The 15803-nt window shown below is 56.3% G+C and overlaps 1 protein-coding gene across 1 annotated transcript; it reads right to left on the reverse strand.

Annotated features, from left to right (window-relative positions):
* Positions 1–237: 237 nt before the first annotated feature.
* Positions 238–15591, reverse strand: DNMT3L (DNA methyltransferase 3 like). The gene is made up of 12 exons (XM_024997569.2): positions 15483–15591; positions 14965–15054; positions 14616–14660; positions 13683–13774; positions 13496–13608; positions 12288–12459; positions 10310–10397; positions 9103–9191; positions 7000–7075; positions 6373–6512; positions 3141–3226; positions 238–1369 (listed from the first exon to the last, which is right to left on the reverse strand). The coding sequence occupies exons 1-12, from the start codon at positions 15589–15591 to the stop codon at positions 1204–1206; spliced, it is 1266 nt and encodes a 421-aa protein (XP_024853337.1). The 3' UTR covers positions 238–1203.
* Positions 15592–15803: the final 212 nt, after the last annotated feature.

Here is a 15803-nt window from a genome sequence, read left to right on the forward strand (position 1 = left end):
TGCTATAGCCAAGTCAACACTGAAATTAACCATCACAACTTCCATTCTATTTCAAAATACTTTAAAAACACCCTTCAGAAGTTCAGTTTTAACCCTCCCCCTTTCTTCCAAAAACCACCAGCTTGATCCCGAGCTGATCAGCACCAGCTGATCCCGAGCATGCCCCCAGTCACAGGGTGACGCCCAGGACAAGCGGAACCTGCATGCTTATCTGAGTCTAGGTCTCTTTGGGGGGTTTTCTGGTTAGTCTGGAAAGATCCCTTGTGGGTTTATCACATGTGGTTTGGAGCCAGCTGTGTCAGGACTGCAAAGTCCTCACCAGAGCCCAGGGCAGACGGGGACCCTGCCTCCACAAGCAAGTCCTTCTGGGTTAAGGAGGACAGAGAGGTCACACGCTTCATGAGTGGACCTGGCCTTGGCCTCCACTCCTTCCCTTCAGCCTGTCCTCCCTTTGCTGACCAAGCAGATATTCCACGCTTTACAAAGGTTTGGGATGTTTCATGTGCCTCTCACCAGGATGGGTGGTTTTAACCACACGGCACACGGCAGTTATGAAGGCATCGGCTACATGTAAGAATAACACAGGTGTAGCGGGGCTTATAGCCACGTGTCCTGCTCGTCTTACACACACGTCCCACGTCCTACAGGATAAGGTGGCCCTAATGGCAAAGAACCCACCTGCCAATGCAGGAGACATAAGAGACGTGGGTTTGATCCCTGGGTCGGGAAGATCTCTTGAAGAAGGACATGGCAACCTGCTCCAGTATTCTTGCCTGGAGAAGCCCATGGACAGGGGAGCCCGGCAGGCTACAGTCCATAGGGTCACAAAGAGTCAGACATGACTGAGCGACTTAGCACCTAGCACCACACACAAAAACACCAGGAAAGGACCTGTAATGATCATAATAAATATATTTGTAACTTCTCAACTGGACAGAAATGCTTTCGGCAGCACAAGGTGCATGACAACATCTGGGTCTCATCAACCGTTAGACCCTGGGCTTCACCTCCTCCCACCAAAGGTCACAGTGGGGGCAGGACCACCAGATCCAAAGGGTGATGGTGGGTCTTTAGCAACCATGGGAAACCCGAAGTTAAGCAAATAAAATAATAATTTGAAAAGGAAAATAGAGACAATGTAAGGAAAGTTGCCTTTGTTCTAGGAAATGTCTTTTTTTTTTTTTTTCATGGTATATGACTCATTCATAAAGAGGAAGTGAGTTCTGTTGAAAAATACTTGAAATACTCTCTCAGGGGGAGAAAGCAATTCTTCACCAGCGTGGCCGGGCCCTGGGCAGGGGACTTCACTCGCTGCCTGTCCTGAGCCAGTAGGGAGAGTTCCTCCTGGGACACCAGAGCCGAGTGCCTGCTGTGAAGGAGAAAGGGGCTCAGTGCCCACCCAGGAACCCACAGACACCCTGGAAGCCAGGGGGACAGCCTGGGCAGGCTCCCTGAGGTCTCTGAGATAAACACGCTTATAAGAGCCCCCACCCTCTGTGAGTGTCTCACCCAGTGGGGGGAGGTGGTGACAGGTGTGTTGGGGAGTAGGGAACAACGGCCCCCACACCTGCCCCCTCCCCCAGGGAGGAGCCATCCCTGGAGATGGTTCCCAAGGACAGACTACTGGCCCAGCCCAGCAAGTCCCGGTTTGGGTGTGGAGAGGCCACCACGGAGCAGACCCACAGAGACGGGGGAGTGGATCGGGGGCAAGGCTGGCCCAGCAGCGTTCCGTGGCCTCCCCGTGGGTCCGGCTGCACCCGAGCTGACCGCGGCCACCTGCAGGCCCTGGACCGCCTGGCCAGAAGCCACTCAACAGGGACCCCGCTCACCATGTGATGCACCCCAAGGACTCAAGGCTCCTGGACGTGGTGCTGGGCACCTCACTGGACTTGGGGAACATTTTCCAGCTCACTCTGGGGGTGAAGACCACCCTAGCTCACCCTCTCCATCTGCAGCTCCACAGTCCAAGGGAGTCTGGGGCTGTCCAGAGGCAGCTGCCCGTCACCTGGGCAGAGTTCCCTACATCCAGTGAGGCAGGTCTCGCTCGCTACTGAGGCAACACGGGTCTGAGGGGAAGCACCCACTGTGCTTCTGGGGCCTAGGTGTGCCCCAGGCCCCACCACCTCCCTCCAGGGGCCAGAAGTGGGGGCAGATGCCGTAGACGAGGCTGGGCGACCCTCAAGTCTTCAAAAAGACAGTGTTTTAGGAACCTGCTCCACCTTACTGCCCACCTCCCCCCACTACAGTCCTGGGTGGGGGCCTGGTGGGCACCACAATGTGAGCAGAGAGAAGGCTGGCGTGGGAAGTGGCAAAGAGAAGTTTCCAGAAACTGTCAAGAGGAGGGCACATGACTTACTGCCCTGGAAGATGCAGGCAAGACAAGGGCAAAGGCCAGATGCATGAGGTTTGGGGGAAGAGACAGCCTTCTCCTTTAAGGCCCGGGGAGGGCATGCGGCAGGGTCAGGAGTGGAGGGCAGTGTCCCTGGAGCAGTGGGGTGGCTGGGCCAGGGCTAGGGGTGTACAGGGGCAGCGAGGGGCTATTCCTGGGGATCAACAGTGCTGAGGATGTTCCGGGAGCAGAGAGGGGCTGTGTGTGTCTTCATGAGCACATGTGTGTGTGTGTATATGTGTGTGTGTGCATGCGTGTGCATGTGCTTGTGTGTGAAGGCCCTAAGCAGACCTGTCTGAGGGGCTAGAAGCAGCTCAGTGTGGCCCAAAAGTGCATGGCGAAACATGAGTGAGAATGTGGGCCTGTGTGAGTGTGTGCTCTGTGTGTGTATGACGAGTGTGAGCTTATGAGAGACTGGGTATGTTCACATGGGTTTGGGGGTGTGCAGCGTGAGGCAGGTGCCCGGAGCTTGGGGACAGGGGACTGGGGCACACATGCCGGGTGGCTCACGTCCAGGAGTTCGTCCAGAGGTGAATTTCTCAGAAAGGACCAGTGTGAAAGCGGGGAGGAGGTCCCTGAAGTGGAAAGGGGGGCTGCTGCCCTTGAGCTTGTCCAGAATTTGTGGGGTGCCCCAAGCTGGCCACAGAGGCTGCCTGGGCACGGCTCCCTCAGCTGCCCTGGGTTCCCTGGTGACGGGCCCACAGCCGGTGTGCTTCCAGGCCTTCAGGGCCCTCACGTGCACAGGGAGTACCTCTTCACAGCGGGGATGTTGCTCCACACGTGCACGGCGTTCTGGACGGTCCTGCCGCGGACATCCTGGATGGTCACCGGGTCAGTCTGAGGGATGGGAACACGGGCTGTGAGCTGGGGGCACCCACAGGCCTCGGCCACCGCGGGCGCCCTGTCTGCGCCCAGAGCAGTCTCAGCCCTCCTGGACGGAAGCTGTCTCCCAGTCGACACTGTTCACATGGCACGTCTGTTTTCTTATAAATCACCTTATAAGGATAAAACTGAGTTACTATTTTAGACCTTTTAACCGGCAGATTTTTCATTTCCAAAGGTCACATGCCCAGGGACTCCCCGTCTGCTCCACAGCAGAGGTGGATTCCGTGAAGGACAAAGAATTCCTTGATCTCTGAGCCAAGAGCTGTGTCATCTCCGGCAGATAAGAAGCTTTGCGGGCAGACAGCAGACTTCCAAAAAGGTTGATGCCTCGTGATCCAAGGGAGCACCTGGATCCTGGGGCCACAGTCTCCCTCGAAAAGTCAGGGGAAGAGGGGCTGGAGGAGCCATGGCAGGAGAAACGGGACCGAGAGACCATCCAATGACCAACATGTACCCCAGAGGCCTGGACTCCACCTCCTCAGACTCAGTCGGGGTGGCAGAAGCTTTCTGGACATGTCAGCCTCTCCCGTGTCCACACCCCTGGCGGGGAGGAGAGCTCACAGCGGGATGTACCGTCAGGTATAGGGCAGAGACAGGCAGTCCTGTGTCTGGACGTCTAGTTGTTCCCTGCCATCAGCAGAAATGTGGATCTACAGCAAAGTGGGAGCAGTCACAGGACACACGGTGAGTTCTCTCTCCTGCCTACTTTCGATTCGGGACTGATTCCGAGCGACCAAATGTGCTCCCCAAACGGTCAAGAGCCAGCATCTTTGCTGTCCCCCAAGTCTGCTGACAGCTGCCGCCCAGGTTTGGAGACTGGCTTTGGCTGGACTCAGGATCATATATTCATAGACTTGTCAATAATCAAGGAACCTTACAAGCCTGGTTCTGACTGCTCGTATGTGGTACCATGCCAGTATTTTAAAATTCCAGGTTCCCTAAAAAGGAGAAATAACCACAGATGGCAGAAGAAAGTAAGAGAATCATGAGGACACTTTGCTCAACTCTATGAAAATGATTTTAAACTTCACTTAAATGGATGGCATTCTGGGAAAACATAACTTACCAAAGTGATCTCAGAAAAGACTGAAAATCTTAACAGATTAGTTTCTACAGAAGAATTGCTCCCGTTTAAAACCTGGGCGACAATGACCAATCCAGACAATTTCACCGTTGTCAAATCTTTAAATATTTGTACAAAGCAAGCTTAACATTGGCATCCAAACCAATAAAAATAGCACAAAGCCAATAAAAACCTCACACACACCTCTCTTGCACTTGTCAAAGCAAAAATCCTACATGAAATGCTGTTCACTGGAATTCAGCAATCCTTCAAAAGAGCCTCACACACGACTGAGTGGGTGAGTTCAGGAATGCAAAGACGACCACTAGAAAATCTATTAGCATACTCTATTGTATAAAGGGCTTCCCCGGTGGTTCAGACAGTAAAGAATCTGCCTGCAATTCGAGAGACCCAGGTTTGATCCCTGGGTCTGGAAGATCCCCTGGAGAAGGAAATGGCAACCCACTCTAGTATGCTTGCCTGGAAAATCCCATGGGCAGAGGAGCCTGGCAGGCTATGGTCCAAAGAGTTGGACACAACTGAGTGACTAACACTTTTACAACAGATCTAAAGAATAAATTCAATTATCTCCATGAACATAAAAAAGAACATTTGACAGAATCCAACAATTATTCTTAATTAAAATGGATCAAAAACAGAAATTAAGGGAAATGACTAGAAATTTCCTTAAGATACTGAAACTTATCAACTGTGACCTCAAAATCAGCATCAGCCTAGGAGAGAAACACTGGGAACATTTCCGTGAAAGTTAGGAGCCAGGCAGGCATGTCCTGCCACTACTGTGATCCAGCGTGAAACCAGAGAAATGCGAGAACAGCGAAATTCGAGGTACAGAATCAGAAAGAAAAAACTGTCACAGTTTGCAGATCATCTGCTCAAACACCTAGGAGTCTCCCTGAATCAACTGCAAACCACTGTCATCCACAAAGCAGTCCAATAAGGCGACAGGAGCTAGATCAATCTAGATAGATCGATAGTTTCTTGAATACAAATCAAAACCAGTAAGATACAGAATGGAAAAATCCCGACTGCATAGGAGGAAAGAAAAGCAGGACACGTGGAGCCAAGGAAGGAAGGTAGAGAGCTGGGGACACCCTGTGGGCGGGCAGGGGAAAGAGCGGCTCTGCCGTCAGAGGGGCTATGCAGACATCCTGGGGTGGGGGGCAGCATCTCTGAAAACAGCACATGGACCCCGCAACCTCTCTTCCGGAATCCACCCCCACTGACGTCCCCCCTCACATCCCTGCCTTGTAGCAATGTTTTTAAGAGCGAGAGATTAGAAACCACCCAACTGTGTGTTCGCGGAAACAGGTTGAAGGCAATTTTTTATGTCCATACAAATAGAACAAAACCAAAACACATAAATTAAAACAAAGAAGGAGAAAGGCACTTTCCCAACAGAAGGATTTCCAGGGTAACAGCTGAGTGAGAAAAGCCTGTGGGCAGATTTGCAAGTTTGTGGAGATGTCCTGGAGGTGACGAGGGACCTAAAGACAAATGCAGTGGGAGTGGTGGGAGCAGGTGGCTGGGAGACATTTGTTGTCAATTTATAAACACCGGAACACAGCAGGGGCACGTCCTAAGATGAGGGGACACCCAGCCTGGCCTGGGGCTGCCCTGTGTGGGGGGCAAAATGAGCTGGGAAGGATGGGCGGGGTCAGGCCTGGACAGAAGGTCAATGAGTCCAGAAGTGGCCTAAAGGCCAGGACTTGGGCCTGAGGACAGAAAGAGCAAGGCTGTTGGTTCCCCAGGATGGGTGTGAGTGTGAGTGTGTGCACGTGTGTGTGCGTGCATGTGTGCAGATGGAGCTGGGTGGGGGGAGAAAGACATGGCCCCCAGTGGCAGCTTCCTGAATCCAGAGCAAAGCATTGAGAAGGCACCGTTGGGGCTTAGTGGTACGACAGCCCTCGCGGGCTCCGTGAATTCTGAGAAACCAGTCCTCAGGGCCGGGACCTGAGTGGTGCCCCCACCAAGGGACCTTAGTGTCCCCTGCAGAGGCCCGACCTGCACGTACCTCCAGGAATCGAGTGGCCACGTCCAGGTCCTCCTCCGTCAGCACCAGGTTGTCCACGAACATCCAGAAGAAGGGCTGGGGGCTGCCAGGCAGGGGCCTCGCGTACTGCAGGATGCGGTGGAACTGGTACACGTACCACCCTGTGGAGGGGGCGGGCAGGTGTGTCTGGGCTCCACCCACTGGGAGGGGCCCGGGACAGGAGGGCGGGGCTCCGGTGGGAGTTGGGAGGGGAGACCTCGGCTGAGTTGCGGCCGCCTGCCCCGCAACAGCCTGGAGGGCCCAGATGTGCCTGACACCAAGACAGGACAGGTGCGAGGGGCTGGGTACCGCCCCTGAGGGACACAGCCGAGCGGACGGGGTAGGAGGGGCGCCAGGCCGCCCTGAGGTGACAGACCCGCTCACGCTGTGGTTGTGGTGATGGCTTCACAGGGTACACAAGACCCACCAGGACGTGCTCACTGAATACGAACACTGATACCTGTCTCTGATGCCCCAGCAAAGCTTTTTTTTTTTTTTTTTTAAGTTGCAGACAATTTGCAATTCCTGCCCTCCCTGAAGAGTGCTGGGTATGTGGGAGGGGATGGGGGACAAGAGGCCCTGGAGTCCCAGCAGATGGCAGTTTCTTACCCGGGGGGTGGTCGCAGGTGTGGCCCAGGGTGGGCGTGGAGCCATAGGTGAGGTCGAAGGGGCCCCACTCATCTATCTGCAGGAGGACAGGGGCGGCTCAGGAGGGCCAAGTGGTCCCCTGGGTTGGGCACCTCGTTTGTCTAATCATGTGATTCAGGCTGACCCTCATGGAAGGGGTGGCGGGGCAGTGAAACCCACTGGGTCAGACCCACCTCTGTAAGTCAGGGGGTGTGGGGAACCTCACTTCCTCCATCTGGAGGAGGTGGCCCTGGGAATCTGAGCAGCATGATTCCTTTGTGCCCCCAAAGACCCTCCCGGGAGGTTGACACTTGGGCCCCCAGATTCATGCGTATTTCCTGTGTTGCTGGAAAATACACATCGAGCCCCTGATGCGTCAACAGACAGTGGGAGCATGAGCTGCTCCTGTCGCTGCAGCAACACCCCCACCCCAAGGCCCCCCAGCTCCTCCTGAGTGGAGGACGTGCTTTCACCACCAGGGACTCAAGTGCCCCTCCCACGTGACCAAGGGCCCCGGTTAGAGATACTGGCCCAAGTTATTCTTAAAAACAAAATAAATGAGACCCAAACACTGGATGCCTGGTTCAAACACTGGATGCCTGGTTCTGTGACAGCAACCCATCCTGAGCAGACTTGGCTTCCCTGGACCCTCACCAAACCAGTGGACAGAAGCCCGTACCAGACACCAGCTCCCCACCTCGCAGCCTCACATGCCCTGCTGCAGCCAGCTCTGCCTCTGCCCCTGCCCCTGACCAGGTGCACTCCTGGTGCTCTATAGCAGGGGCTCTATCCAGGGGCTCTACTGCAGGCTGCAGACTGGGATGAGTACAGAGGGGTGTCTGGATGGGGAGGGGCAAGGGGGCTAGAGGAGGTGAGCCTGAGCTGGGGGGCCAGGGTCTGCAGGCTGGTGGCTGCTGTGATGACCCAGAAAATGCCGTGAAGGAAGCAAGGTCTTCCTTGTTCTCCCCAAGAATCTGCCAGCGAGCACTCTGAATCCCCTGAGACCCACAGACATGCACAGCCAGATGTCGCCGTGCAGACGTGGGAGCGAGTGGCAGCCGGATGCCCCGTCTCCAGGGTGGTGGCACTACAGGAAGGCCTGGGTCACGATCCTCATGAAAAGGACTGGACGCTGGCGGGACCAAGCGATGACGACACACATGGGAGTCACTGTCACCACCGAGACTCAGACCTCATCATGGGAGGGATCTAGACCCTCCACACACCAGCAAGAGCCCCTCCAAGTCTGCTCTGTCCTGCAGCTCTGCGGCTTGAGGGGGGAGGCCTCGTATCACTGTCCAGCCCTGCCTGGACCATCCTGCCCTTCAAGGGAGGACCCTGCCTGGGGAGCCTAGGATGAGTGTGATGACCAGAATGCTCTAGAAATGCTCCCTGGCAGGACATCTGATGGGGCCAGTGGGGCGAGAAGACCGTTCTGGGCTTCAAGGCAGGGCAGACCCCAGGGGGATGGACCAGTGGTGGGGGAGTCCCCAGGCTCAGCCAGAGAGGAGGGCTGGCCCCTGGACACACCCTTGGGTAAGACCAAGATGGGGGGAGTAGAGCTGTAAGGCTCTGACTGGCACCCTGGGGGCAGAGTGGACTCCCTACGCTGGCCGTTTCCTTGTTGCTGCCTGCAATGGCCAGCGCTCTGGCCCCTCAGGCCCTGTGCCTGGGGTGGCTGGGCTCTAGGGACAGTGGGCTTTAATCCCGATGTGAGGGGCTGTGTGGGCCTCGGGCAAGGGCCCAGATCCTCCTGCAGAGGCCCCTGGAAGAGGCTTTCCATCCCTTTCCCACCACAGGACGCTCTTGACAGAGCTGGCTGAGTCACTTTTAGGCCCTCCTTCCCAGGCCACATTCAGGACAGCAGGGACAGGCAGTGTGGGGGCCACAAAGTTGCCTCTCTCATCTCCCCCGTTGTGGGGGTGATCCCCGTGAGACCCCCCCAAGGTCAGCCCTGCAGGGGGCTTCCCCTCCCCCCCTTTCTGCCCAGTCCCCTGTCCCCTTCCCTCCAGTCTGCTCTCACCAGGGGCCTGGAGGAGCTGAGTCTGCCCTCACCGGGGACCTGGAGGAGCCAGCAGTACTTACGTCCCTCCTCACTATGTTGGTGACGTCATCCAAATGTTTCAATCTTCCCGGCTTAGAACCATCTTCCAAAAAGCCCAGACTCGTCAGCTCTGGGTGGGGAGCCGAGAGGACACAGAGGGCTGGCGTTGGATTTTGACCCGACGTGGAATCAAAGGCCAACGGCTGATCAGAAAGTACTGCTATCATATGGCGAGCAGACTTTATCATTCCAGCAACATGACGGGGTGAGTAAGCACTGATTTCACAAAGTCAAGCCACGTGTTGCATAACCAGTGCTACAGGCTGCAGTGCCACTCTCTGGGTTAGGGAACCACTGGGCGGTGGCGATGCATGCTGACGTCACCCGGTCAGGCTGGGAGACAGGGCTGGGCTGCAGGAGAGCGTGCATCTGAGGCACTGGAAGGTGAGCCCAGAAAGGACCTTGCGAATTAATAACACACTGTCTGGGCAGGGCCTGGAAGGCTGAGTGGTCGTGGGCAGTGACTCCTGGGTTCCTTCAGGGGAAGCCATGCCCGCTCTGTGTGTCTCGGCCCCCAGATCCTTAACACGGATGTGCACGGGCCACTGTGACTATACTACCAGGCACTTGGCGAGCGCCAGGAGCAGGGCAGATGGCCCCATTCCACTTGGCCAGAGACTAACAGACGTATTTTCACTGATTCCTGTTACATCTGCTGAGCCCACAAGAGTCCACAGGATTTCCAAAGGTACTGGCAGGTGGGGGTCTGCTTGGGGTCCGCAGGGGCAGGACACCCAGGCAAGGCTAGAATGCAGCATGTGACCGCCTGGGTGATGGGGGCGTCTGGGTAGAGACGGAGGGTGCAGCGGGCCCGGCAAGGGGTGGGGCAGGTAAGGGGGCCAGGTGCATGGAGGTGTGTGAGGCTCAGTGGCTCTGGGCAGGGCTGTCCTAGCAGAGAGCTGGCCCTACGGCCCTCACTGTGGCATTTCACACCCACCGTCTTGCTATTCGAATTTTCTTTCCAAGGCAGCCCAGCTGAAGGAAGGAGCCCCAGGTGCTCCTGCACAGCACACCCCTTGCCTCCTAGAAACGGCCCCCAGTCCCAGACATGCAGTGAGTGTGATGCTGGGGACCTTCGCACCCCCACCCTCATTGCACACACCCTGGGTCCCCTGTGGGTCCCCTTGGAGGGGTCGCTCCAAGAAGACCCCTCTTCTAGCATGAGTCCTCAGGTGTCACTGCACCCACCTTTCTTGATGTCCCCAAAAAGGGATAGCACCCGGATGGGCTCTCTCTTCCACACAGGCACAGTTTTGTACATCACAAGGGGACTCTCCTATTTATTTAAAAAAAAACCCAGAACATTCTGATGACTACCTAATCATAGAGCCCATGAGTGTCAAGACAAGTTCTTTCTGGCCTTGCACACCTGCTGAGGGGGCTGGCCACTCCTTGACCGCACTAACCCCCAGGCCTTTATGAAATCTGGCCCATCCCCCAGGCCAAGGCTCTTGCCCTCCCCCGCCAACTGCACCTCCAGCAAAGGGGAGGCAGATGCTCGGGACTTCACTGCTTGTGAAAGGAGATAACTCTATCCCTAGAGAAACCACTTCCCTGTATTTCTTGGAAAAAGTCTCTGACCTGGGGCGCTCTGAACGCCCATGGCCATGGGACGCACCGGATCCCTCTCTGTCCCCTCTGCAGGCTCTGAACCCAGGCCCCAAGTCACCCGGCACCACCCTTGAAGGCTACCAGCGCAGGGCCTCTCCCAGGCCAGGCCTGAGCCAGCACCCATGTCTCCGTGTGAAGGGGCCAGGCTGAGGACAGGAGCCGAGAAGGTGTCCAGTAACACCCACCCTCCCATGCAGGGCACCAGCTGGCAGAGATGCGGTGGATTATCCAGGAAACAAGCACTCCCGAGCCCTTGACCCCTGGGAGGCTTCTTGGCTCCTATGAGCATGACATTGAGCTGGGGATGGATGACCAGGCCTGAGCAGGGGTGCTGCCTGCAAGCAATGGAGGGTGGGGGTCCCAGGAGACCCTGAGCCCAGGACTGGAGCAGGTGGACGGTGCCCAAGGCAGGCAAAAAGTGAAGCAATGGGAGAGGGCAGGTGGTCCTGGGCTTCCTGGGGGCGTGGGGAGGGCAGGGCATATCCGGTGCAGGCGCAGCCCTGACAGACACTTGGGGACGCACGTCCTGGTTCCCTGTGGCAGCTGCAGGAGCCATGCTTCCTTCTCCCTGCTCCCCTGGGGCAGTAACAGTGGTTCAGAGTATCTACCCCTTCCCCCTTGGATGAGAAACCCCTCCTGCAGTTTGCTGGCTCAGGGTCTTTTACACAGAGATGGGCGGCTTCTGCCACAAGATGGACCTGAAGAAGGCTCTATGGGGAGGGCAGGTGCCTAGTTTAGAAAAGCACCTTGAATGCACCTGCTCCATCCAGTGTCAGGGAGTGCAGGGCGGCGGGGCCACCACGTGCCCCCATGGTTGGCCCAGCAATGCCAGGTGTGCAGCAACTCCCCAGAAGCAGCCAGCCTCAAACAGCAGAGAAGGAACCTGAGGCTCCAAGCCGCCCCGGTCAGTGCCCAGCCTGCCCCGTCACTCAGCCCCCACCCCTCCTCCGTGTGTCTCTATCCCACTCCTTCCTGGTAGATGACACCAATCACTGCATTTCATGTCATCCCAATCCAGGATGACCTCACCTCAAGATCCTTCTCTAAACTGTCTGCAAAGACCTTATTTCCAAAATAGGTCACGTTCACAGGTACTGGAGGTTAGGACTTGGGTGTATCTTTCAGGAAGAGACCTCAAACTACTGCGATGAGCCCACACTCCTGCCTAGCTCATGGCCCCCGCCTTGATTCCATAGAGGACCCATGTCTGTGCCAGCTGTCCGGGCTGGACTTGGAGATCCTGCCCAGGCATTTGCTCCCACTTGCTGAGCTCAGAGGCCCACGTTTGCTGGGCCCTCTCCTACCTCCTACAAATGCCTGGTTCCCAGGCTTGGGAGAAACAAAGCTGCTGTGCTAAAGGGATTTGTGGAAGACAGACACCTAATGGACACTGCTATCAGAGAGGAAGATGAGAAAAGTGCATTTGCTCAGAAGCCTTTAACTTCATCACATAAGCAGAGCGGATGGGTATTTTGCAACCAGTCGCCGGAGGAAATGAGCCAAGTTAGGGCTGGCCGTTCGCCCATTCTATCCTCCAGCTCCAGCTGCCACTCACCGCCTCCCGGTCATAGAAGGCCTTCAGCCACGTCCGCCACTTTCTCCTCCTCTGCAGCAGCCCGCTCCGGGGGAAGGGCAGGCAAAGGAAGCAGACCCAGTTGCTCATGGCGTGAACCTTCCCCGAGGTCCCAGGGCCAACCAGGGTGTCAACGCACTCGAAACAGTAGCATCTGTAGTCAAACAGAAAACCACAGGGGCAGAAATGACGCTGCCTCATCTCCAGGTGAAACCCCGGTGGCCCAGTAGGCAGCAGAGAGCCTGCTCCTTGTTCTGGAGTGAGTGAAAAGACAGGTGGAAAGACAAAGCCAGCAGGGTGGGGAGGCAAGGCTGTGGCTGAGGGAGGGGGTCAGTCCCTCTCAGGGACCTAGAGCCACAGGGCCCCCGTCATCCGCAGAGGACAGGGGGACCTGTGGACAATGGCGGATTTTCAAGACTCCCCTACGCCAGCTGCTCTCCTCCTCCAAACTTTAGCATCTAAGAAAGCAGGTGAGATCTCCCCATGAACTCAAGCGCAGGAGCACCCACTGAGGGGACAGGGGGGCAGGTCTGGGCTGGGAGCTGTGGGTACAAGGATGGCCCAGAAGGGCTGCAGGGAGGGACTGCAAGTAAAGCTCAGGTGGGCACACAGCAGGGGAGAGCGAAGGCACCTGCCTGACTCTGGCCCCGTGAGGGTCCTGTCACTGTCCTACTTAACCATCGAGGGAGCAGCTATGCCTTGGCAATAAAAACAGAAAGAAAAATCACAAGCACACAGCTTTTGAGACCCCCTCCCATAGGTGAAGCGTACATGCGTGCTAAGGCACTTCAGTCGTGTCCGACTCTTTGTGACCCCACAGATCATAGCCTGCCAGGCTCTTCTGTGTGTGGGATTCTACAGGCAAGTAAACTGGAGTGGGTTGCCATGCCCTTCTCCAGGGGCTCTTCCCCACCCAGGGATCGAACCAGCATCTCTTACTTCTCTTTCACAGGCAGGCAGGCTCTTTACTACTAGCGCCACCTGGGAAGCCCCTCCCATAGGTCAAGGCTCTTCAGCAAATGAAACATTTGAGATGGAAATTGAAAGCTTTGGAGAAAGTCATCCTTTGGGGAGGTGGGGTGGGAAAGTCCCTTGCACTCCAGGATGCAGAGCCCAGAAGGATGGGCGTTCCCCAGGTTTATGGGCAGCAGTCCTTCATGACTCTGGATCCCCCGCGCCCCTGGCCTCACCGGGTGCAGTCGGGATTCTCGCAGATGAGCAGCGTCTCCCCGGCACAGCAGATGGAGCAGTAAGACTGGTACCCGTCATCGTCGTACAGGAAGAGGCACTCCAGGAACTTGTCCTTGACGAGGGCAAAGCCAGGCTGCCCACTCTGCCCTGAGGCTGCCACGAAGCCACCCTCACCTCCCTGCTTACCTTGCACGGAGCACACATACCCCCCTCAAACAGAGGGTGCTGTGTGTGCAGCTGGAGACTTCCACAGCAGATACACACATCTGAGGCAGAAACCCACAGTCAACATGCATCACAACAGCACCAGACAGAGCAACAGACTTAGCAACAACAGAAAAAGTGCAAGACCTGTACACTGAAAGCCCCAAACTGCTCTTGAAAGAAAGTTCAGATGGGAGGGCATCCCATGTTTGTGGATCAGAAGACTAATGAGTGTTAAAATGCTGTGTGTCCTCAGTCACTCAGTCGTGTCTGACTCTTTGAGACCCCACAGACTGTAGCCCACCAGGCTCCTCTGTCCATGGGATTTCCCAGGCAAGAAAGAATACTGGAGTGGGTTTCCATTTCCTTCTCCAGGGGATCTTCCCAACCCACAGATCAAACCCACATCTCCTGCATTAGCGGGCAGATTCTTTACCACTGAGCTACCAGGGAAGCCCATTAAAATGGCAAGCCTCCCCAAATTGGTCTACAGATCTCTCTCAAAATTCCAGCTGGGATTTTTTTTTCTTTTTTTTTTTTTTTTTGCAGAAATTGCTAGCCTGATCCAAAAATCCATGTGTAAATGCAGGGGATCCAGGCTAGGCAAAGCCATAGAGAAAAAAAGTAGATTTGTGGTTGCCAAGAGTTGAAAGAGGGGAGGGATAAGGAAGGAGTTACTGTGGGTACCAGTTTCTTGTGCAGGTGATGAAAATGCCCCCAAATTAGATTGTAGTGGCAGTGGCACATTATGTATGATTATACTAAAAGACACCTTCAATGATGGGTCAGGGTCTTTAGGGCAGGTGGAGGGGATACAAGCTGGGCACCAGCCATGTCCACCGCCCTCCTCCAGGGATGGACAACCTTCTTGAGCAGGCTCACATCCCTTCACCTGGGCAGGTGTGTGATGCTCACCTTCTATGTCTCGCTGGTTGACCTTGACTTCATATGCAATAAAATCTGGAAAAGAAAAGACATAGTCCCTGCCTCAGCCTGTCTCCTACATCAAACAGGTCAAGAGACGAGCCTCAAAGTCGATCTTTTGAAGTCGCAGGACCCAGAGGGCCAGCACCACCCTCCCCCTCCACCTTTCACACTGACATTTAAACATCCAAGCTGATCGCTGGGGTGGGGGAGGCTTGGAGTGGGGCCCTCCTGCTCCTGAGTGAGGCATGATTATTCCAGAAGTTGGGAACCCTGGACAGTGTTCAGGCTTGAAGTTGGCATCCCAAGTGATGGGCCCAGTACTCAAATGAACCCTCACCTCTGCGGGGCCCGGGAGATGGTGGGGATGACAGTTCGCTGGAACCCACTAGGATGATGTCCAGACTGTGCTCCGGCTCCGGGTCCAGGACTAGGGTAGCAGACAAGGGGACACCAAACCAAGAGATAGGAGAGACAGCGGAGAGTGAGAAGGTGCCCCACCAGCCTCCGTCTCGGAGCCTTGGAATCCTGGAATCCTGCTTCAGCCCCTACCCACCTCCCACAGTGACACTCACCCCTCCCAACCCAGGGCAGGGATGGTGTTGAGGGGCAGGAATGTTGGTGGTGAGTGCCAGCCTCGAGGGGGAATTCAAGGGTTGCCCATCAGGTGGGCCACTTGGGTCTCACAGGGCCCGGGGTCCTCCGTGGCACCTCCTCCGTCTGCGTCCCCCCAGCTGAGGGCCCCTCAGCCACCCCATGTTCCTGCCGCCCCAGGGTCTCCCAGATCCCATCCAGCCTTGGTCTCTCCCAAGAACTCTTGAAGGCAGGGGGGCTCCTGAGAAGAAGAAAGGGCCTCACGGATTTCACAGGGCGGGGGCCATTGCTCCCTATCCGGCGGCAGGGCTGGGTCAGGGTCTGAGCCATCCATGGTCTCCAGGTTCAGGGTCCCCAGGGAGGAATGGGCCATGGAATCTGGGAAGGGACTTCTTCCAGAATCAGCAGGAAACCAGGGTGCTGGACTCCTGGGGTGGGGGCGCGCAGGATGACGCAGGGATGAGAGCGGGGACCCCTCAGTGCCACTGGGTCTTGGGTGGAAGGGTGGAGGGCTCCTGTGGGGTGCCCCTGCTGGGTGGGGGATTAGGGAGTCCCGGGAGGGGGAGGGGGAGGGGCAGGAGAGTC

This window comes from Bos taurus, chromosome 1 (assembly GCF_002263795.3).
Source record: "Bos taurus isolate L1 Dominette 01449 registration number 42190680 breed Hereford chromosome 1, ARS-UCD2.0, whole genome shotgun sequence".
Classification (NCBI taxonomy): Eukaryota; Metazoa; Chordata; class Mammalia; order Artiodactyla; family Bovidae; genus Bos; species Bos taurus.